This window comes from Pseudomassariella vexata (assembly GCF_002105095.1).
Source record: "Pseudomassariella vexata strain CBS 129021 chromosome Unknown BCR38scaffold_4, whole genome shotgun sequence".
Lineage (NCBI taxonomy): Eukaryota > Fungi > Ascomycota > Sordariomycetes > Amphisphaeriales > Pseudomassariaceae > Pseudomassariella > Pseudomassariella vexata.
Window position 1 is genome coordinate 976671 of NW_024467959.1, and position 22851 is coordinate 999521.

General features: G+C 50.8%; 10 protein-coding genes across 10 annotated transcripts; 5 read left to right on the plus strand and 5 right to left on the minus strand.

Moving 5' to 3' along the window:
* Positions 1–171: 171 nt before the first annotated feature.
* On the plus strand, positions 172–1904 carry BCR38DRAFT_364536 (gelsolin). Its single transcript, XM_040857218.1, has 3 exons — positions 172–378; positions 457–1182; positions 1260–1904. The coding sequence occupies exons 1-3, from the start codon at positions 316–318 to the stop codon at positions 1665–1667; spliced, it is 1197 nt and encodes a 398-aa protein (XP_040717856.1). The 5' UTR covers positions 172–315; the 3' UTR covers positions 1668–1904.
* Positions 1905–2206: 302 nt separating this feature from the next.
* Positions 2207–4167, plus strand: BCR38DRAFT_456055 (uncharacterized protein; the record flags this gene model as incomplete). The annotated part of the gene is made up of 3 exons (XM_040861867.1): positions 2207–2333; positions 2387–3265; positions 3332–4167. 3 exons carry the CDS (start codon positions 2207–2209, stop codon positions 4165–4167), a joined length of 1842 nt encoding a protein of 613 aa, XP_040717857.1.
* A 61-nt stretch (positions 4168–4228) lies between these two features.
* Positions 4229–4972, minus strand: BCR38DRAFT_338089 (putative Asp/Glu racemase; the record flags this gene model as incomplete). The annotated part of the gene is made up of 1 exon (XM_040855587.1): positions 4229–4972. The coding sequence occupies one exon, from the start codon at positions 4970–4972 to the stop codon at positions 4229–4231; it is 744 nt and encodes a 247-aa protein (XP_040717858.1).
* Positions 4973–5569: 597 nt separating this feature from the next.
* BCR38DRAFT_509968 (putative allantoin permease) lies at positions 5570–7885 on the plus strand. Its single transcript, XM_040865001.1, has 4 exons — positions 5570–5829; positions 5890–6518; positions 6581–6772; positions 6942–7885. The coding sequence occupies exons 1-4, from the start codon at positions 5694–5696 to the stop codon at positions 7674–7676; spliced, it is 1692 nt and encodes a 563-aa protein (XP_040717859.1). The 5' UTR covers positions 5570–5693; the 3' UTR covers positions 7677–7885.
* A 1162-nt stretch (positions 7886–9047) lies between these two features.
* BCR38DRAFT_337697 (uncharacterized protein) lies at positions 9048–10165 on the plus strand (the record flags this gene model as incomplete). The annotated part of the gene is made up of 3 exons (XM_040855553.1): positions 9048–9402; positions 9464–9820; positions 9876–10165. 3 exons carry the CDS (start codon positions 9048–9050, stop codon positions 10163–10165), a joined length of 1002 nt encoding a protein of 333 aa, XP_040717860.1.
* Positions 10166–10696: 531 nt separating this feature from the next.
* BCR38DRAFT_338108 (formamidase) lies at positions 10697–12844 on the minus strand (the record flags this gene model as incomplete). The annotated part of the gene is made up of 11 exons (XM_040855589.1): positions 10697–10888; positions 10954–10967; positions 11033–11155; positions 11233–11475; positions 11542–11630; positions 11688–11990; positions 12088–12279; positions 12432–12470; positions 12579–12636; positions 12698–12716; positions 12770–12844. The coding sequence occupies 11 exons, from the start codon at positions 12842–12844 to the stop codon at positions 10697–10699; spliced, it is 1347 nt and encodes a 448-aa protein (XP_040717861.1).
* A 776-nt stretch (positions 12845–13620) lies between these two features.
* On the minus strand, positions 13621–15057 carry BCR38DRAFT_407235 (transmembrane protein UsgS; the record flags this gene model as incomplete). Its single annotated transcript, XM_040858145.1, has 4 exons — positions 13621–14444; positions 14542–14683; positions 14774–14864; positions 14921–15057. The coding sequence occupies 4 exons, from the start codon at positions 15055–15057 to the stop codon at positions 13621–13623; spliced, it is 1194 nt and encodes a 397-aa protein (XP_040717862.1).
* Positions 15058–15391: 334 nt separating this feature from the next.
* Positions 15392–16120, minus strand: BCR38DRAFT_426463 (uncharacterized protein). Its single transcript, XM_040859767.1, has one exon. The coding sequence runs from the start codon at positions 16020–16022 to the stop codon at positions 15738–15740; it is 285 nt and encodes a 94-aa protein (XP_040717863.1). The 5' UTR covers positions 16023–16120; the 3' UTR covers positions 15392–15737.
* A 596-nt stretch (positions 16121–16716) lies between these two features.
* BCR38DRAFT_364553 (inheritance of peroxisomes protein 1-domain-containing protein) lies at positions 16717–19651 on the plus strand. Its single transcript, XM_040857219.1, has 2 exons — positions 16717–16970; positions 17073–19651. Exons 1-2 carry the CDS (start codon positions 16738–16740, stop codon positions 19270–19272), a joined length of 2433 nt encoding a protein of 810 aa, XP_040717864.1. The 5' UTR covers positions 16717–16737; the 3' UTR covers positions 19273–19651.
* Positions 19652–20082: 431 nt separating this feature from the next.
* BCR38DRAFT_407237 (uncharacterized protein) lies at positions 20083–20521 on the minus strand (the record flags this gene model as incomplete). Its single annotated transcript, XM_040858146.1, has 3 exons — positions 20083–20159; positions 20205–20395; positions 20466–20521. 3 exons carry the CDS (start codon positions 20519–20521, stop codon positions 20083–20085), a joined length of 324 nt encoding a protein of 107 aa, XP_040717865.1.
* Positions 20522–22851: the final 2330 nt, after the last annotated feature.

Genomic DNA, 22851 nt, shown 5'->3' on the forward strand with positions numbered 1-22851 from the left:
TAACTTGCAGGTTGAGAACCAAGGATATGAACGAACTCAATGCCAAGAGAGCTTGTCATGTCGGTCTCCCAAGGAGCTACCCTGTAGCGTACCCCTAACCAAGCGGGACCGTGGCGGGGTAGCTGCTGATCAGCGTATGTGTTTCAGCCCCTCCAACAGGTCACCTTCATACAGCCCTAAACTCATTATCGTCTTCATATAAACGCCTCCTTAAAGCATCGGTTTTGGACCAGTTGGATTACGGATTGTGGGAATATACCACTGCGAAACCCTCAAAACTCTTCTCCACGTATTGTTCCGCACAAGCGTTGCAAGATGGCCCCTCATGAAGGACTCGTTCACATGAAGGAGTATGACTGGAGGGATAGCAACGTGGAGGTGAGTATCAATCCCTCACTACTTTATGTGTCATGTGAGGCGTTATTAAAAATTATTAATTCACCAAAATCACCATAGCTCATCGGATCAGACATCGACCACCAAGTCAAGTACAAATCCGCCACCACCGAGCCCGCCTGGAACGACGGCCAAGTGGGCGAAGCTGCCGGCCTCTACATCTGGCGCATTGAGAACTTCGAGGTCGTTCCCTTGCCCAAGGAGATATATGGACAGTTCCGCTCAGGCGACTCCTACATTGTGTTGCACTCCTTCAAAGCCGGCACCAAGGATGGGCAGGAACAGCTTCTCCACGACATTTTCTTTTGGCTCGGCAGCAAGACGACACAGGACGAGGCCGGCACTGCGGCCTACAAAACGGTCGAGCTGGATGAGTTCCTGCACGGGGTCGCGACGCAGCATCGCGAATTGCAGCATGAACCCTCTGAGGACTTCGTGGCGCTGTTCCCGCGCATTTCTATCCTGTCTGGGGGTGTGAGGTCGGGATTCACGCATGTTGACGTGGATGAGAAGCCGGAAGAGCATGTCATGCTGCTTAGAATCTTCAAGCACCCTTCTGCTGGAAGGGCGGACTCCATCATGGTACATGAGGTCGAGCCGACGTGGCAGTCCCTCGACGACGGGGACGTTTTCGTCCTTGAGAAGGGCGATAAGATTTGGCAGTGGCAGGGGAAGAATTGCAGTCCCATGGAGAAGGCCAAGGCGGCACAGGTCGTTCATGATATGACGCTTGCTAAGCATGTCGATGTGGAGGTGGTGTCACAGACGGAGTCAAGATCGCGCGCAGTACGCAGCTCTGTTTTTTTCCGACCCGTAATCTAGATTTACCGCAGGGGATAATTGTAACTGACACACTCATACAGCTCGTCAATTTGCTAGGCGGACAGGATGCCGAACAGACCAGCTTCGAAGCGCCTCGGCCCGTCGGCTCTTCGCGCAAAGCGGACGGCCAGTCAAGACCTCGCAGGTTGTACCGACTCTCGGACGCATCAGGGCAGATGACCTTTGACATCGTCAAGGATGGAGAGCCAACGAGCAAGTCAGACCTCAGGGGTGAAGATGTGTTCTTGCTCGACACGGGTAGCGACATCTGGGTCTGGGTGGGCTTGAACGCAAGCAAGGCTGAGAAGTCAACTTGGATCAAGGTGGCCCAGATGTACATTCGCCAGTACGCCGAGGCACCCAACAGCGCAGAAGCGTTTGCTGCGCCGGTGTCGAAGGTGGTTCAGGGTCATGAAAGTCCGGCTTTCCTCAGGGCTCTTGAGGTGTAGACATACTACTTTGGTACAGGGAAATCATGCATGTGATGAGGTCTTTGTCAACTGGCCATTATTTTTATGTACTTATTCTAATAAGTGACTGATTTGTATCTGCATAGTCGTCCTAGTCCCTCATCTATTTATACGACATAATGGACCGGTGGACCATTCTAGATTGCCGCGGGATCATCATTTGCTACTTCAGCCCTAGGTCCCAGCATGCAAAGAACGAGTGGTATGCAATAGGCCTTCATCTCTATGTTTCTTGAACAGAAAAGAGGATTCCTTTCTTGGCAGAAAGGCGGCGATGTCACCCTGCAACATGCCACGACAACATGGTTCCCCTCATTCGCTACCAGGAACGTTCTTGCATTGAATGCACGCGTCGTATACGCAGTTTCTTGTTTACAATTGTTCAACAATTTTATTCGTCCAGTCCTGTGTAGCTTCACCTATATAACATGAGGACATTGCGGCATGGAAGGCGGTATGGAAGGACAAAATATTGGCCTGACATGTCCTAACGCACTCCCTAGTAACTTGTGAACACCATGTTGCGCTCATCCCTTCCCTTCTTCCTGCTGTTCTTGATTGCTTCTTTTGGGGAATCGCAACATCAGCAGTTATTTTCAAGTGTTTTCGGATACCCAGGCGTGGATGCTTCATATGACTACGTCGGTGCGTATTACATTATGCTGTTCTACAGAACTCTGGCTAATGGAATGTGTAAGTTGTTGGAGCCGGGGTCGGGGGATCAGTCGTGGCATCAAGACTGGCCGAAGATGGAGCATCGGTAGCTCTCGTTGAAGCGGGAGGCTTCTACGAAGTCGAGAACTCTAATCGATCAGTTGTGCCCCTTCTGTCATTGACGGGAATCGCATTCATCGACCCCTCGGAAAACTTTACTCAGCAGCCTTTGATGGACTGGGGATTACTCTCTGAGCCAATTCCTGGAGCTGCGAATCGGAGAGTGCACTACGCCCAAGGTAAGACGCTTGGGGGCTCTTCTGCCATCAACACCATGTCGTACCTGCGAGGTTCTAAGAGCTCGTATCAGCGGCTGGCAGACATGGTAGACGACCAGAGCTGGGCCTTTGACAATCTGTTGAAATACTTCAAGAAGTCTTGCCAGTTGGCTCCGCCAAACTTGGAGAAGCGTAACTCGACAAATGCTACTGTTATATACGATCCAGCCGCATTCGATCCCAGCGGAGGGCCTCTACAAGTTTCGTGGAATAACTGGGTTGATCCAACGCTTACCTGGATCGCCAAGGCTATCGAAGAGATTGGGCTTCCTCTTAGTTCGAAGGGGTTTAGCAGTGGCGAGCTCGTTGGTCATGGTGCTTGGATTCCCTCTACGATAGATCCGACCAACGCTCATCGGTCGTCGGCTGAGAGCAGTTTCCTGCAGAATGCGATTCGGAACAGCAGTAATTTGGCAATTTACACGCATACACAAGCCACGAGAATACTTTTCGACTCTTCAAGCCCACCAAAAGCCACGGGCGTCATTGTGAATACGCAAGGGGTAGAGTATATCATTTCGGCTTTCAAAGAAGTCATTATCTCTGCTGGGACCTTCCACTCGCCACAACTTCTTATGGTTTCCGGTAAGAACATTCAATACTCATGAACACAATATCGATTATTTTCAATTTTAATCTATCTATTCATAGGAATTGGGCCAAAAGCGACCCTTGACACTCGTGTCATCCCCCTGATTGTCGACCTACCCGGGGTGGGTCAGAACCTATCGGACCCTATCCGCGTCTCAATAGCCAACTCAGTCAGCACCTCCAGCGGTCAGACATTAACTGGAAATCTTGATACAGCTCCAGGCTACGTCCAACAATATCTTGACGACGCATCCGGGCCCTTCAGTTCAGCAGCAGACTACATAGCAGCCGAGCGCATCCCCTATTCATTCCGCAAAAACTTCACCACAGAGACAAAAGATAAACTAGCCACCTACCCAGACGACTGGCCAGAGACTTTGTACATCCCCGCCAGCTTCATTGGCGCCAATTTCTCCACGATTGGCAGCACCACGGCTTGGATGCCCATAGCGTTCTCTCGCGGCAGCGTGAGCATCACTAGTGCCAGGATGGCCGATCCGCCATCTATCTCACTGAACTGGCTTTCCGATCCCGCCGATGCGGAAATCGCGGTTGCGGCCTTCAAGCGCCTCCGTCATGTGTGGGATACTGACGCTGCGAACACGGTCAAGTTGGGGGAGGAGCTGCTCCCAGGCCCGGGTGTTCAGACGGATGAGCAGATTTTGGAGTATGTTCGAGAGACAGCGGGACAGATTTGGCATCCTGTCGGTACCTGTTCCATGGGTCAAGAGGGTGATGAGGCTGCGGTGGTAAATAGTAAAGGCCAGGTCTTTGGTGTCCATGGGTTGCGGGTGGTGGATGCGAGCATTCTGCCTTTCACTATTCCTACTCATACGCAAGGGACTGTATATGCGCTGGCCGAGAAAATCGCGGATGATATCAAGCAGGCAGCTTGAGCTAAATTAAATACAGAGCGTTTCTTGTATCTAGTGCCGTAAATTAATCGGATTGAACACCTCAAATAGAAAACATTTCTCCCCACCCCTTAACCGTCCCCCTTGCCCACCCCTTCAGCCTCAACATATCCCATATCACAGTCGCCACCGTATCCAGCACCGGCACCCCGTACTCCTCCTCCCACCTCACCGCCCTCTGCGCCGCAATCAAATTCGTGCAAAACGTCGAGACTGCCTTTACTCCGCCCTTTCCCTTTTCCATCACCTCCTTGACCTGGCGATCCAAGGTTGCCTCATCAATATCCGCAATCTTCACATTCTCCGAGACTCCCAAATGGCTCTCCGCGACGACCTCATACCCCGCTTTAGAGTACGTCTCGATGATCCTCGCCTGCACATCGTCCAAATACGGCGTCACGAGGCCGAACGTCTTCACACCCAAGGAATCCAGCGCCCGATTCAACGCGAGGGTTGATGTGGTAGCCGGGACACCAAATGCATCAGTGATGGCTTGACACAATTTCTCGTCCTCGTCGAAGCCGAGCCAGCCGCCTGAAGTGCCGCTCCAGCCTATTACGTCGACGTTGGCGTCGGTCAGGAGACGCGCGGCGGACAGGATGGGGCCGTTGGTATTGAATTGGGAAAGGGCTGTGGGGTCCAGGGAAATCTTGGTTACTGGGAAGCGGGAGAAGTGGACTGTGACTAAGGGAGCGAGGCTGGATACTATGGCGGTTGTGAGGGGTTCTAGGGCGGTATTGGAGGAGGGGACTAGGATGCCTAGGCGAAGGGGTTTGGGGGTGGCCATTGTGAATGCGTGTTTGGTGGTGAAATTAGGGATTTCATGAGTTGATGCCGGTAACGACCCATCGACTGGCGACCTGTGGATTTGCAATACCTGTGTCCCACGCTGCTCTTCCTGGTTGGGCAGGGAGGCTGGTTAAGATGAAAGCTCCTCGGCATCGCCGTTGTGGGGAGATTGGACCGAGCTGCGACAGCCGGGTTCGTCGGGACACCTCCGATCACTTACAAGCTGCTCCGAATGGAGCAAACAGTTCATTGAGGCAACACCTTTATTTCGGCTCCTGGGCTGTTATTGGGATCTTTTCAACATGATAAGCCCATTTTTCTTTTCTTCACTTGTACATTTCACAAACACATTCGATATTCCCGTTATGGAACAGTTCCCTGCTAGCCGGGAATCGTTATCGGAGCCGCGATGCCACGCTCAGCCGACAAGGCAGTCTCACATCTTATCGCTTGCCAAGCGCATCGAGTGATTGCATCGCAAGATATCATTGGTGATTGATCTATATATTGTGGTAACCTCATGAAATACTCGGACCCGACTTGTACTTTTTGGGTTGTTGAAGTGGGAAGATGATACGCCTGATATGGCTGGCGAAACCGCGTGCAGCCATAATAGAATGAACTAACATGTATTAGGCTAACCGCATTGCTCTTATAAGACTTTGCTGTTCTCACGGTCTCAATCTTGCGTTTTCTCGATCGGTAGTACCTGTATCATCATGGCCACTTCCAGGCTCAGACACGTCCTGAGGACGAAAGGGACAAATGGCACAGAGGGCCACGAAAAGCCATACGGAAAGCTATCCAACGAGGACCTAACTCCCACTCCACCCAGCCAGCGCAACTGGTCTCCCAGTGAGATCTCCAGTCCTCCCGGCTTATATCAAGACGTGTATATCTAACCATTCCCACCAGTGTACTTCTTCGCCTTCCAATTCTCCATCGCCTTTTCCCCCACAACCTACAACATTGGCTCGTCCCTCTTCGCCGTCGGTCTCAATTGGTGGACTATCATCATCGCCGCCTTCGTCGGTACCGGCCTCTGCTGTGGCGTCCTTTATTTAAACTCCCGCGGTCCGTCATGGTACCACGTCGGCTTCCCTGTGTACGTCCGCGCGACGGCGGGTATCTACGGGTCTATGTGGTTTATTTTTATCCGCATGATCGTTGCTGTTTTCTATGAAGGGACGCAAACTTATTATGCTAGTCGGCTGTTGGGGGTTGCGCTCAGGGCCGTGTTTGGGAAGGGTTGGGAGAATATCCCGAATCATCTTCCTGAGGCGGCGGGGATCACGACGAGCCAGATGTTGGCTTTCTTCTTGACGTGGTTAATTCAGCTGCCCTCCGCGTGGATTCACCCGAGCAAAGTCGGGCCACTGTTTGTGGTTAAGTCTGTATTGTCGCCCATAGCATACTTTGTGACCATGATTTGGGCCGTCACGGCTTTCAAGGGCGTGGAGCTGGATCTGGGAAGTAAGACAACTACTGGAGGGGATCTCGGTTGGAGTTTCATGAAGGCGATTAACACCGTCGTGAGCGGAGTTGTGAGTTGTTTAAAATCTGGGAATTGACACAAATAGGATGATGTCGGACTGACTGAGGCTAGATCCCTCCAATGGTGAACATTGCCGATCTTGCGAGATACGGCAACCGACCGAAAGATGTCAACCCCCTGATAGCTGGCCTGTTCATCAGCAAGCCGGTGGTGATCCTCGTCGGTCTCTTCACCACCGCAGCGGGTGCCAAGCGATTCGGCGTTGCGAACTGGAACTTGTGGGATTTCTATAGTCTTGTACTGGTACGAAATCTTGAGATTCCTGCATTTCCCCTTCACCTATCTCGACACCAAAACGTTCCCAGTGGGATTCTTTAGGAACTTTATACTCATGAGTCATGCTTTATAACCCCTTAGTCGTCTCTTGAGACCCGGATTCCTTGTTTAAAGCAAACCCTAACTTCTGTGCCAGGACAATTACTGGAGCCCCAGCACCCGAGCTCTCATCTTCCTCGGAGCCTTCATCCAGGCCCTCGCGACAATATGCACCAACATCTCGAGTAACGCTATTCCCATCGGCTGCGACCTGGCGGGCCTCTTTCCATCCTACTTCACCATCGTCCGCGGCCAGATCATGTGCAACCTGCTCATTTGGGCCGTTGTCCCCTGGCTGCTAGTCAACTCAGCCAAGAACTTCATAACATTCTTAGACAGTTATTTGTGCTTCATCAGCCCGATCCTGGGATGCATGATTGTGGACTACTGGCTCGTTCGCAGGGGGAACATGCACATCCCATCACTGTACCGGCTTGAGCTCAGCTCTCCTTATTATTACACGATGGGATTTAACCTTCGCGCTTTTGTCGCATGGGCTTCGGGAGTGGTGCTCGTTATCAGCGGTATAGCAGGGGCTATAAGTCCGGGCTCTGTGAGCGATACGGCTGTTAACCTATACAACTGCGGCTTCATCCTCTCGTTCACGGCTGGGGCTGTGGTTTACTATGGTCTCTGCAAAGTATTCCCGCCGAAAATATATCCAGATGGAGTACATGAGCACGAAACCAATACTTGGGAGAGTTTGGTTCCTACAGAAGGCTTTTTCTATGATGATGTAACGATGCCAGAGTACATTAGGGAAAGGGTTGTCATTGGGGAGACATCGTCACCGGGGTTAGAACCGAATGCCAGTATTGCAAAGAAAGCTTAGGAAAAGCTCGCGAATTATTTGTATTCACAGATGCCGGCCTGACGTTACTGGGGATTTTGCGAAACTAAGCCAACCGATTGAGAAGTACTATGAGACTCTAGACCGGAAGCTTGATCTGGGAAGAGTAGGATGAGAATAACGTACTTGGGCACATTGGTCAGTTTAGTCGAATTTCGCAGAATGGCCAGCTTTTGGAGCGCCAATGCTAGTCTTACTTAACTTATAGTCTTAGCAGGTCGTTTTACTTCACAAAATTAGAAACCAAGTAGAATAATATTTAATATTACTCCACATGAGAACTATTTGGTGTTGGTGTGATGAGAACACCACACGAATTAATCACCTAGGCACGTACCTTTGTCGATCTTAAATGGCTGATTATAAAATGAGGCACAGAAAATTGGTTCCCGACAATGATAAGTCATATTTGGGCGAATAAGAGCATCTGGATCCAGAACTTGTCTCTCCACGGCGCCAACAGCGAAGGAGAGAATGTCACACAAGTGGTCAAATTGGGCCACTTCGTATTGGTTTAAAGCTGAAATGGTAGCAGTCCAATCTAGAAACTTATCAGATACTCACCACCTGCATTCTCTCATAGGAGATTGGTTCCTTTCATTGACTCCCACCATTCGCCGGCTTATACGATGTTCTATGCCCTCGTCCGCAAAAACCTTTCACTAAAGAAAAAGAAAAAGAGTCACAATTATAAACATAATCAATTTTGCCTTGAAACATGAACGAAGCTGGCCATATTCGAGTTCTTATATCAAATATTGCTGCTTGTCTCTCTTTGTAACGGGATCCCTATGAGGCTCCGCTTCCTGCGCTGAGCGAAGCTACCCAAAAGCAGTTTTCAGGAGGTCTTGGGGCATTTGTCCAGTGGGTTGTTGGTTGAGGAAGCTACAGCCCTGCAAAGGTACCCCACCGTGAGTCCCACTTTGGCTACTTAACTCATTAGCGTAATGCCGGGGCTATTCTTTAAACGATGAAACTACCCCTCAGTGCCGTTCGCAGCGATGATGCGCAGCATGCAAGTGTTCTCCACCGCACTCGGACTGGGTGTACAATGTTCAATGGCCACGATGATGCCACGCTCTCCGCGCAAGTCGCTGGCGAAGTTCTCAGCACAGTACCGCGATACACCAGTCGCACCGGTCTGAATTCTATGAGATTCCTCCGGCGCAACTAGAAATGCGATTTGTCACCTTTCTGCGCCTTCTCTCCCGTGTGCGGCCTATCTTTCCTTGTTCATCTTGCGACAGGACACTTGAACATCAAACAGCTGTCTCTTGAAAGGCTGTGTTTCTTGCCTCTCCTGCAACATCCACAATCGCGCACGCAACAACGAAAACGAGAACGAAACGTAACATGCCATTCGCGAAGATCCGCTTCAAGGCCCCCTCAGGCCAAGGTGTGGTCGAACTTGAGGACGACGCAACGGCCCGCCAGCTCACCGATGCGATCAAGACCAAGATTGATTCTACTGATATCACGATCAAGTATGGCTGGCCACTGAAGACCCTTGGTTCTGATCAGCTGGATGCGACAATCTTGTCACTCAACCTGCAGCGCGAGAATCTGACAATCGTTCCTGCCGAAAGTCGGGTCCCGAGCCCTGCGCCAACACCCACAAACAAGGTCACCGAGAAGGCGCCTTCGCGACGTAACCCTGAGGATGTGAATGTCCAGATTCCGGGTAAACCGGGAGACCCCTCTTTCTTGAGTCAGTTGGAGAAATGAAATCATAGGCTGGCGAACAACAACTGACACCACTCTCCCTGTAGTTCTCCGCGTGATGCCGGATGACAACTCCTGCCTTTTCAGAGCCGTGTCGGGCGCTCTCTTGGGCAGAACCGATGACCCCGAGGGACCTCCCCCCAATAAGCTACGGGAAATGGTTGTCCAGCAGATCATGCTTAACCCGGAAACCTGGACCGAAGTCGTTCTCGACAGGAAGCCCGCCGACTACTGCCGTACGATGCTGAAACCCGACACCTGGGGTGGTGAAATTGAAATTGCCATTATTTCCGAGGTGTACGGAATCGAGATCTGCGTTATTGATGTCAAGGGTGGCGCTGTTATTAAATACGGCGAGGGAAGTTATGATCAGCGATGCGTGATTGTCTGGTCTGGCATACATTGTATACATATTCCCCTCCCACTTCTCGTTGAATATACTGACTTCTTTCGTTGCAGACGACCGAATCGTGGAGGTCATGGACATAAACCAAGCTGAGACCTCATTCGACATCAGCTCCTGGGACGTAGCAAGCAGCGATCACATCCTCGAGTCCTCCAAGGTTCTTTGCCAACAGCTGAAAGACCGAGGCTATTTCGTAGATCTCAATGACGCTGTGTTGCGATGCAACGACTGCTATGACATTGGCAAGGAGGTTTACGTCCAAGGTCTACGCGCCAGGATTGATCATAGCAAGGAGACTGAACACCAAAACTTTGAGGAAGTTGAGGACAGGAACCGAACGTAGTCTGTCATGTCTCGACCCTCTTGTATCAAAACCAAAAGGATGCCAAGTTTCTCCTTGGCGTGTTTTGAAGACAAGGAGAGGAAAGGTAAGCAAATTTACCCCTAGTTCAGGGATTTCATGGCAGCTAGTTTGAGATTTAGGCTGATATCTTGGTCGTGGCTCGGTGCATGGGCTCATGGTGCTATGCAAGTTCTAAACTCAAACCACGTAACTATTGCGCATGGATTTTCGGCGTTCATGGACAGAACCTTGCAATAGACCAATCACTGTCCTAAGCAGTTTTTGCATAACCCGGCCAAGTCGTGAACGAAGCAAGTAATATTATTATTATTAAATACGCCGTAGGCTCGAAGCCCCGGTACCTCTACTAGTACTCCCGTATGTCAAACCGTGCCCTAGCAAGTAATATAATCATGAATAATCGGAATACGACAGGATTTCGCATATTTATTACTCTGATATCGTGTTTTTAATAGCTTGTCTCTCCACATATCGTTTACCCTATACTACTATTGAGCAGTCTGCCATCCCCTATCCTGATACCGCATCCTTGACTTTGTCCACAACGCTTGACTTGTACGTCATTCCACCGCCAAAGCTGTGCTCACTGTTCTCTCCACCAGCTGTCACCCGTCCCTCTTTAACGCCTGTCTCGAATGCACAAGAGCCCATGTCCAACTTCTTGGCTAGTCCGGAGGGACTGATGTCGAAGTCGAAAATATCCTGTAGAATAGTAATCAGCTACTCAAGTTCAAAATGGAGCCCTGGGGGACAGGAGATACACGTACCATTGGCAATCCCACTACAATACCCAGAGTTAGTGCCTCAATTGTATGAAGAGGATTTTCAGGGATGTATGCCACTTACAAGTCGTGCAGGCATTGGGGATATCGACAATACCCGCTACATGACCCTGGATCGGCGCGCAACTGAGCAACAAATAGATCTGGTAATCGCTGTACCCAAACCTGCGTAGATACTCGATGCAGCCTGTTCATTCATTCTTCAGTCAGCTTACACAGCAACGGTATTTCGTCTCCCAGAGTCAGCATAAATCTCAGACTTACGAAGAGTCGTCTGTCGATATGCAACCGTAACATCCATGTAGTGCTGCTTGCCATGCTGATCGACGGAGAATCCCTCAAAGTAGATGTACCGTCCGGCGCCGAACTGGGGCTCCACAGGCCCGGGGATGTAGATGGGTGACTTGAGGCCCAGGTCGGCGACGCCGTTCTTGATCACTTTGAAGTTGATGGTGATGACGCCGGCCATTTCGATGGCGCCGCAGAAACTGATTTCGCCGTCGCCCTCTTTTCATGTTTGCATCAGTAAGTGATGAGGAACTGAGAGATGAAGGGGACACAATTAAGACTAACGGGAGAAGTGAAGATCGCCCACGCTGAACTTGGCCCCTGGGACGTGGACGGGAAGGTAGACTTTGCTTCCTCGGCTGAGGTTCTTGATACTGATGTCGCCATATCAGCCCTCTTCTATTCCAAAACTGCGAATAATAGACACTTACTCGCAATTCCCCCCATGCTCTGGTCTCCCCGGAATCGTCCTCGCCCCCTCCTTAGCCACCTTCTCGGCCACATCCGCCTCCGCAGCCCCCGTGTGCGCGTTGATCGGCTCCGGGGGCTGTGCAACAATGCGGTCAAGCTTGTTGGCGGCGATGAGCTCGCCCTCACGCCGATTCCATGTGGCCAGGACCTCACTCGAGGGTGCGCATCCCAGGATCCCGGGATGGATGAGCCCTGCGAACTTGACGTGTGGGATGTGGCGCGAGGTGCAATAGATGCCCTCGAAGTCCCAGATAGCTTTTGCGCTATTGTGAAAAGGTTATTGGTATAAGTCCTTGAGTACTAGTGACTCTGATGGATACTTTTGATGAAATAGAGGGGGATAGACAGAAAGAGACGTACGCAGAAGGATACAGCTCGTCCAGGAAACCCCCGCCGTTTCTCTTGTCGAAGACCCCCGTGAACCCCCACGGCTGGTCTTGAAAGGGTTGGACGTCCATGATCTCGACCAGCAGCAGGTCGCCAGGTTGGGCACCCTCGATTTCAAAGGGGCCACTCAGGTAGTGGATCTTGGTTAGATCTACATTGCGTATGCTTTTCACCGAGTAAGGTCAATATAATCTGTTTTTTTCAGGAGATTGTCCCAAGTCCAGTCTCACGAGCAGAGTATTTGTCTCTGAAACAAAGACAAATATTCTAATTGTGAAGCAGGCCGCAAATGAAAATGAAAAGGCGCTTCTACTCACTCATCCGCTGAGTCATTATTGCCAATCTGTCCGCCGGTCCTTTGTTGATACTCATGTCAGTCTCGTGGTAAGTAATAAAACCCCGCCTGTGATCTTCTTCCTATAGCCCGCCATATGACTAGGTATACCAAAGAAGAAACCACGAACCAGTCTAGGCATTCTATCTTCACCGTCTCTCCATCCTTTATAGTGTTGGCGAAAGGGACTAGCAGTACACCGTGTAAGCTGGTGGATTATACAGACGACGACAGAATGCCTGTACACACTATCGGGATGCCATCTGTTCTTCGCCCCAAGTCAGTAGCTACCTGGGGCGTTCGGTGAGATAAAGGACTTACATGGAGACCCTTCTGCTCTGAAGCCGGCTTATCAAAGCTGACTTTGCCGACGGTGCGTATCTCAGTCAGGCCCATGTTTTCCTACTTGCCGACAAGTCTTATGTGCTCGATATACGAAATAGCAACGAAAGCTTGACTTTTTCAAAACGCCAGCTTGATTCTGCACTCGTGGGATTTATATCTTTTCAGGTAGGAATCAAAGTCCAAACTCATGCCATGCTCGCCATCGGTAAGGTGTCTAAATGTAATGTCCAAGTGTCACTTAAAGAATCTACCCCGCAGCCAGATAAAACCCCGCGTCAACAAGTATGCCGAGTCCTCTCACTCGCATGAGGGACGCCATGCATCCCGAAACGGTAACTTTATCGTGGACGGAGATGGATCGGGGAGTTGAGCTTATCGTACAGGCCGATAGTTGAGCTCGCATCTTTCCCCACACGCCATGCTTGCTATCTTGGCTAGACTTTCCTACTATAGCACAGTTACTGATAAGACATCTCGTTACTAACGACATAGTTGGGCCAGTGACATCTGATTTTAACCTCTGGAACGTTATCGACCATGCAGGCGAATGGACTGGGGTAAATTAACTTTGCTGGGATGTTCTGATTTTAGTCTCGTCTGGGGGTATATAACCCGGCACCCGGCGTGCACGTTAACTTGTAGGGAGAGCGATAGAAACCCCCATAGCTAGGCTATGATCTAGCGCTGGATAAATCAGGCTCGCATACTGTCGTCTGTACCATAGGAAAGACGTATGAAGCGGTTGCTTCCATGTTGCCTCAACTAGAGTCGTTCCAGAGACCCTTGGCAGACAAGATTTCATGTCACTAGTCTTGATGTCTCGGTATCTACAATTCCTTTTTATCCTCTGTAGCTTTCTCATACGAAGGTGGCTCTGAAGGTCGACTTGACGACGATGTCGAAGAGGCGGCGGGAGCATCATGGCCCACGTGTAGTGCGTCCAGATTAGCAAGTGATAGGCTCAAGAACTCGTGCTTATTCCTCCAGATCTGCTGGCTTTCGGCGAACTCTTTGCTTTGCGACGGAGGCGGCGGAGGATCCGTGATCTTAGTGATGAGGTACGCCGTTGAAGCCTCCGCAATGCCGTATATCAAGACTCCAAGCAATGGGACGCGGAGCAGAGTGTAGAACCCAATTCCGAACCCGAAAAGAAGCCCTTCTCGACTGTGAAACCAGTTTTTCTTCTGCTGTTTCGTCATGTGGACTCGTGCAAAGTATGGCTCGAGCAGCTCTCGCATCAGGCTGCGCGACGAGAAATATGTCTGCAAGAAGATAACCAGGTATCGTTTCGGGAGAAAGACACCAACGCCGAAGGTGGCAGCTGCTGGTCCGAGGCCCACGGCTTTGTTGAACGTGTAGAAACTGGCAGCGGGCAGCACAAATCGTCCGACGTATGGCACGTATGACAGGCCAAAAATGGCCAAGGAAATGGCTGCTTTGCGGCCGAAGCGGTATAAGAATAGGCTGATGGCCTCGGCGGTGCTCGTTGTGTGTGTACTGCCATCTTTGAGTTTGTACTGTCGAAGATTCTGGTAGTACATGTCTCGAAGCTTGCTGGGATCTTCTTCCTTGTGTTTCTGGACATATGTCAAGTCCACCCATTGAAGCGAGTCCATGAACATGTTGTCCAGGGTCGGGGTAATGTAACGCACTACAGAAAACGCGTTAGCACTTCACAATATGTAACAATCCGGCGAGGGGGGGACGCAAAGAAACCTGATCCAAGATGAATAGTGGTGCAAACGTACTGAGCGTCATAAGGAACAGAGGGACCTGGAGGACATGATTGGCGATTAACTCGAGCCCGTTGACCAGATTCTCGTCCCACGATGTCTGATCGAGGTTCATAAAGAGACCCAGGAGGCGGACCAATATCTTGATGGCAAATATCTGCAGAGGCGGTCAGCCATCACCCTGCCGCTCCCACACATGCGTAAAAGCATGGCACGAAGCCACGGCGGTGCTTCTGCGACGACTCACCGGTACGGCAATAGCGAGGCGGATGGCGATTCCTGCGCCAACAGCATAGGCGGCTTGCTTATAATGGGAATTAGTGAATATATTCGGATTTCTGAACCCATGATTAGAATACAATCTTAGGTAGATCGGGATTCGTAGTTCGCTGACTGAAAAGCTCTGTTGGCCCCGACCAGGGTGAGCTGAGTGCCTCGTATGATGGCATTTAGGTCGAAATGGGAAAGGTCAAAGGCCTTCTTGAGCTCCTCCTCGTTCTTGGGGACCTTGCGCATCTTCGTTCCGGCCATATTATCTGCTTTCACAACCGATGTTGTGGACGATGTGCTGTTGGTCCTGCGAATAGCTCACGGTTTGGATGCCAGCCTGGAGTTCGTAGCTAATGACGACACTGGCTCAGCCCCTCCATACATTTGCAGGCATGAGCAAGGATGAGCAAGGTTGGCACTGGCGATATTGAGCTGGCTTATCGATAACCAAGCCCGCTTGCCAGTATGGAGCATCTAGAATCGTTAGCAACGCCAATTCTCCAAGCTCAATACCATGCGCCATGTCATTTTACTGGGATCAGCATAGCCATCGATGTTGATGCCTGTAATAATAGCACTTATCCCGCTGTCTACCATATGGGACAGACCAAGCAATTGGCTTGGTATGCAAGTGCTGGAATAAATAATGCACGAAAATGGACTGATGGAGGATGTCACATTTCAGTGTAATAAGAGAAGATAAATATCAAGCACCGTTCATTTGTCCGGTTGCTGGCCTATTCTATCGAACCGCCGGCAATTCAACAAATGAGACACGAGACCACATCTAGACCTGCGCCTCAGTATTGAAAGTTGGCAATAGACAATAAGGGTTGCTGTCTCCTTGTCTGTTGGTCGCATTTGCATACGGATCCAGATTCAGTAGTCAGCAGCCTCGATCCCAATGGCCGCAGAACACGGCAACAATACGGGAGGTACCGTCAAGTATCCCTAGGGCGTCTATTATATGCCAGCTTATGTTCCATTATAATAAGAGCCGTGGGATTTATAAAATAAGGTACGGACCATGCTGTGATCCAGCCCATCATTCTGGCATAATCCGCGGTGCCTGCGTTGATCCTTGCTCCGTGACAAACACGTGGGATTGAAAAACAAATCGACACCCACATCAACACCAGCGGGGTAAAGAATCGTGTGGTTGTAGAGTCGATCAGGCCATATATACTCCGCACAGTTGTCGCTTCAAAACATGTAACAGCTGTCATTGCGGCATGAGGCAGGCTGCTACAGCATTTAGTCCAATTAAACGGAACACTGGAGTCGTCAACCTTTATTGGCCAATTGAAGGCAGTCGCATTTGATTGACATACATGGTTGTTATAAAACAAATCCCGGTAATCCAGATTTCCCGGCGCATGAATGCATCTCTTAAACTGGTCGTCCAAGCTCGTAAACTACTAGCTTCCTGTCTCATTCCAGTAATTGCATGTCCAGGATCTTTTGAGGCACCTTCGGTGTGAGCTGAGGCAAACATCATTGACGACCCATTCACATAACCCTTTAAGTTTTTCCCATCTTATCATATCAGTACCGTCCTTGACCAACTTGACACCGCAATTCCATCCCCTGAGCATCCAAGGTTCGCGCTTCATTAGCGGGCAATTTTATCACCTCAAGAGCTACCGCCGGCTATCAACTAACGGCTGACACTTGACCACCTAGCGTCCCAGCGCAGGTCCAGAACGCTGAACTGAGACCTCACCATCCCCTCACGAGCGATTGCCAATTAGATCCAACATCGCCATGGTACAGAAGTCTCAACCCCGACTGGGAGTATAAGCTCTTGCCCTACCAACACAGTTTCGGTAGCATTGCGCGGTTGCAATCATGGATTCGCAAGGTTCCGCAGACGAGCGGCTTCCACCGCCTCGGCGTGTAGCAACGGCCCCGACGACTCCCTTCCCGACCCCTCGCAGGTCTATGTCGGTTTCGTCTGCCTCCTCTTCACGTTCAGGTGGCCTTGCAGCCTTGGGCGGATCGAGAGGGCCCGAAGATCTCGTCGAGACGCTCTACAACCACCCATCAGTCAAGATCATTGCCTTCACCACAAATCAGCGCAGTTCATTCAATCTTTCACCCTCCACCGCCAGCGATCCTCCACCAGGCACTCTGCCCGCATCGTCGCAGCTGGAAAGAACAATTGCAGTCGGTAAGTTTGCCGGTTCGTCGCTCAACCTTGATTCCAAAAGGCTAACGTGCCAGCGTGCAGGCCCGTTCCGCATTTATCGAGCACCTGGGTCGGTGGCATTCTTAAGTTGCGGCACGGCACTGCAGCCCATTCTGCCGAAAAGTCAGTGTTGGTGTATTGATGAAGGTAACAGCAGGTTCGTACTTCAGGTTCGACGACCGCAGTACTGGAGGATCGAGCTCCCGACATCTGATGCGGACGACGTGCATCGCGCATTCATACTCAGAGAGGTGTTCGACCGGATATTGTTGTTCGAGAAAACGGAATGTCCCTTCGAGAGGAGTTTTACCGTTGAATTGCCTGAGAGACCGTCGACTCCTGCCAAGAAGAGGCCGTGGACACCAGTGGGAAAGAATTTGGTCTCATCACCATTCGCGTCCGACTTCTCCCCCCCTTCACCCTCGTCTAAGGTAGCTGCCGGCAGACGAAAACGCGCATCAACTGTAACCACACAGGAGTTGGCAGTGGCAGTAGAGGAGTCCGAGACGAGTACAGACGAAGAACCCGCTCGTCGTGTCGCAAGTACACACACTCCAGAAGCACAGCTCCCTGAGACCAGGAGCGAAATCAGGAGCACGGCACCATCGGTCGCTAGCGAAAACGAGTTTGTGGCTGCAGTTGCAGATGCGAAGAGTTCAGACAACACGCCAGACGAACCCAAAAATGACAGCTCAGTTCCAGAGTTTCCAGAGGAAGAGCCAGAGTGCTATTTTGCGCCGCAGACAGCGGAACGTGGAGAGCCAACGTCGCTGCCATATGACGTACTAGAGGCATCTTCGCCGGAAAACGAGGCAAAGGCTTCCGAACAATTTTCTGCGAGTCCCAAGAGCGAAAGTTGCAGACTGGAGCACAAGAAAGGAACCCATAACGTTCTCAAGACATCTACTCAGTCTTCGGCGCCATTATCTCAAGAAGAGGCCCAACATTCGGACGATACCGGGATAAACTCGCGACTTGTACCTCAAGCCTTGGAATCCACACGCACCTTTGTGGCTAGTTTGGTTGCCCCATCGACAATGCAGCCGCCTCAAAAAGCCGAGCCCTTGGAGCAGATGATTCCCGCCAGGACAAGTGCATCCACGATTGTCACGGAGAAGGTGCCGGTGGGCAAGGCTAGAAGTGGCACTGAGGTCCTGTTGGCAACAGCGCAACCCTCAGAACAACATGTGGGAACCGATGGGAATGAGGATGCCCCCCCGGTTCCGTCTACTGCCGAAGAGATATTTGGCGATCTCGACGACGGACCGTCATCGTACGAAGGATCTGGCGGTCAAGTGACGGGTGTGAATCTCAAAATGAAGAAAATGAGTCGTATGCTGGCTGGTCGCTCTGTAAGCCTACCACCACAGTTAACACTAATCACGGCACCTCCTATAAAAGCCCAGAAACCGGCAAAACAATCACCTACATCTTCAGTCGCGCTGGTAGCAGCTTCAAGTGAGTCGGGGAATGCGTCACCCGTAGGCTCTACCGACTCTTTTCACAGCGTTCAGTCATGGCATAGCCCAATCACTCCACTCCCCCTATCGCCACCAATCTCACGGCCTGAATCGCCTGCTTCATTCCCATACCCCCATGACGACATATTGATTCCCGCACGCCAATTAAGTCTAAGATCTGTCTCAGAGCTTGCGGTAACGCCCAATACCGATGCCACTTTCGTTCCAAGCTCAGCAGGAACTGATACGGACGAGACGGCCTCACCAGTGCCACGTTCCCCTGCCGACTCTAAACCCGCCAGCCCTTTGTCGGTCGAGGCACCTCGACGTCCCAGGACAAGTCACTCGTGCGCTGCGGATGAACGATCAGCCATCCGCAACCGTGCTAGAGATAATCTTTCCATCAGCCGACGTGCCCTCTCGCCCCTACCATCGGCCGCGAACCTGTTCTCGCCTCAAGGTCGCCGGCGCCCGGCAACCCGTGTTGAAACGGTCCGAAAACTACCTAGCGCCATCATCCATAAAACGGTTGAAATCCTACTAAGCCCGCCAGGCCATCTCGTTAATCTCATGCTGAAAGTCGCTGCTAAGATCGCGGCGGGCGAATGGCGCGGCCTCGTTTTCGGGTTTGGCGAGGGGGGCGAGCAGATACCTGTGCATTGGGATTACTCCGATGGCGAGTTTAGCAGTTGGGGCGATGACGATGATTACAACTTTTCGATGGGTCGATTTGCGCGACAAGGGAGTACGAGCAGCATGCCAAGAGCCACGCGTCGCAGTCCCGTGGGCTCACCTGAGGAGGACAGTCGCAGCTGGGAGGTTGATTAAGCGACACATCGCGAACACTTTAGACTGTCGATAGCATCATGAATAGCTCGGGAACAGCTGTACCATTACTCTCTGCTTTTGTCAGATTTTTGTTTGTTCTATTTTCCAATTTTGGTCGGCTGGCAGCATTGATTTTCTAGGAGTTGAAAGGGGGCCCAGTTAACGTCACTATGCAACGCCGTAGGCATGGATTGTCTAGGATTTGGATACGGATGGGGATTCCCGATTTTATTCCTCCCGCTCGCCAGAAGAACAGTTGTACGATTGATGCCGGGAACTATGAGACATGTCAGTATATCACAATAACTGAGACTTACTTGTCCCAGCGGGGCAAATGACTGGCAACTCGTTGCTGCAAAATATATAAAACTAATAACGTAAAGATATGATTTTCTCTGTTGCTTCAGTTTATTTGATGACGATGGTATGTGTAAACCTAATGTTAAAGTGCCTGATCATATCTAAACGACGACATCATCAATCAAGGAGGAGTGTCGCCCAACGCAAATCATCATTCATTCAACGACTATCATAAACCGATGTTTTGCACTACCTAGGTGATCCTGAATAGAAGACCGCACTATTTTCCCCTAGCATATGTTTGGGCTCGAAGAAGGGGATAAAACCACCGGGTTCCAAATTCGAAATATGGGCAGTCAGGACCTCGCAACAAGGACTCCGTTGCTTATCTATACCCGCTCGTAGACCTTGGTCATCAGCTAAGGCCAAACCAAGCGTGGGGATTGGATTGACTGCTGGTTGTGTTTGGTTGTCATATACAAGCCGCAGTAGTTTAGCTGCATGTTGCTGTCATCGATCTGCTATCCTCTCAAACAGCTCGGCAAAGAGATCTTTACGATCAGATGGTAACTTATTCACCGGAAATCCTGGATGCTGTCAAAAGCGGCAAGCCAGAATAGCCGCGGACATACCCCAGAGGCTTTGCTGGTCAGATCGCTGATTTCTGCTCCCGACGCCTTCCGAGTCCCTATTGGACAATGTGGTCATGTGCCCATGAATAGTGATGATGTCGTCGATATTACCGGTGATTTCTGGTTCAGTCAGATCCTGTAGGTCCATCTTTTGGATTGTGGTCGAATGCGGCAACAAAAGCTGACAGGGTCTGCTCGAAGCCAGTGTCTTCAAATTGGGGGGTTGGCCAAGTCTCTGGAAGTAGGCTGCGGCGTCCATACCTGCCTTCATACTCGTCGAGTGCCGCAATCAAGAAGAATAGTTTAACGTCCGGCATTTTTGTGCTTCTGAGATATAGAAGCGCTGACTGAGAAAGCCCCTGAAAGGTCCTTCCAAGAACTGCTGATCAGGCCTGCGAAGATGATAGAAGGTGGCAACGATGAGCTTTGAATAACACGCCCACGTGTCCAGCGAGTGTTTAGTGTAAGGCTGGGCATGCAAAAACTTCATTAATGTCGATTTCTCGCTGCCCGCTTTCTCAGCGACGCTATATATAAGCCCCTGCTGGAGCCAGTGGTTTGAATCATCATATTTCCGCTCGTCGTATGGCGGATCCAGCGCCCATTCGAGCGTCTTGCTGTGCGTATATTAAATAGTGGCCCCGTCCTTGTCCAGCCAGCGAAACCAGATGCGACTCAGAACCCGAGCCTGAGTACAGATCCGTTTTGCGGCGTCAACCACTGTCGACTCAAGGTCCAGCGCAGCTTTCAGTATCATCTCCAGTTTCGGTGTGCTACGCAGATGACTCAGATCTTCCTCGCTCATGGTCGAAGTCGAGAGATTGTGGGCTGGGACTCGAGCATCAAGTCTTGAGTTGAAGTTAGACAGTTCCCTAATGAGGTCACCGAATTTGTCCTTGACCCAGTGAATCATACATTTCACAGAGTGACGGCTGCATTGGGCGATGCTTTCGCCTTTTCGTCTTGTACTAAGAGCTTTTCGAAGTCGCTCAGGAATCTTTCAATGCGAGCTGAGCTTGCTTAGTCATGTTTCTACCCGTGTTTGGAGTCGGCAGCGTCTTCGGATTTTTTCGATCCATAAAGCTCCTCCAGAGCCTTGCTCTCAGTCAAGAGTCTCTTCACACTTGACAAGACTCATTCTACGGCCTTGTTGGTTTCGGGGTGAACGAGTCGTTCATATTACTTGTTGGGTTTGGCCAAGCTGACCTTTTCTGCTCATTGGAAGAAGAGAAGTTTCTCGACATCGAGTTTCGTGTACAGGATCTCAGCGTCGTGGCCTAGGAATCTTGCATCCGCGATCATGGAGTAGAGGTCGCGGATGAGCTATTGACCATCAAAGGCAGAAATTTCTGATATCACGATACCGCAAAACCGCATGACTTATGTGACCCCTTTGAGATGTCAAGTCAGGGGTCAAGGCGTTGTCCACTTACAAGCGTATTCATTAGTTTGAGACATTCGCCGGCATTCCAGAGACTCATCACTACCTTACCCACGCTGTTGTGAGCCATTTTCCATCAGATCAGCAACACTTGTTCCTCAACCAACCAAAACGCCTCCCAATGGAAGACCACAAGTACGTTGACGGTAGGGTATGGTTCTACGCAGCAAACAAACCCGCTCTCGTCTTCTCTTCGCCTTCGCCTTCTTGGTATCAGGCGTTTGCCATCTTTACCAGACCATATAAGTCCAGCCGCACCTCCCACGTCACCACCACAAAATTATGAAGCATCAGCCATGACAAGTGTTGGTATTAGACCGGTCTCCACTTCGTTCCCTATTGCTCCCCACTCACCCGGGCAAGATCCTCAAAACCTCCACCGCCGGCACCGTAGCCCTGAAGGGCAGTTGGGTGTCGTATACCGCAACCAATCACTATCGCAGGACAAGCGAGGCATGGACAGGACCTAGCTCAAAGTATCGTTGCTGACGCAGATTGTCATTGCGTTACTCTTCACACTACCCGTCTACTCTCACTTCAAGCGCCGCAAAGACGTTATCAACTCCCCCAAAATTAACCACCCCTTGACCACTTTGTGTACCAGCAGCGCTATCATCAGAACCCAAACTATCTACCTTGTTGTCGAATACTTCGATATCTCGGACTGGATGTCTCCAAGCCTCGACTCGACCCGATGACGATAACTCCAATTATGTGGCACGAATGATTGTTCTGGGTTGGGGCCGGGCTACCAGCACAAGCGCAAACTTTTGACACGTTGTTCCATCCTTAACGTCTATGGCATGATCACGGGCAGGGACAAGAAGAGGTTGATGGATGAATATAATTAGAAGAGATGGGGCAGGGAATGGTGCCAAACTTGGTGTCGACGTCTGATGCTTGGCAGCCAGAGGCTATTTGAGTCTGCACCTCCGCGGGTAGACCGACTCCTGCAGGAAATCTCACTCGGGATTTCTAAGGAAGCTCCGTCTCATAAACCCAGATTCGGTACGTGTGATCGGAGGAGCCGACGGAACGAGTTAGGATGACTGGCCTGTCGGGAACTCGACTGCAAAAACGGTGGAAGTGGACGGAGCCTTATTTATAATAGTTGCATCATCTCTTGGTGGTGAAGAAGGATTATGGCGATGGTGGATGGATCGGGAAGTCTCCAATGGGCGCGGTACGGTGACGATTTTTAGTGTA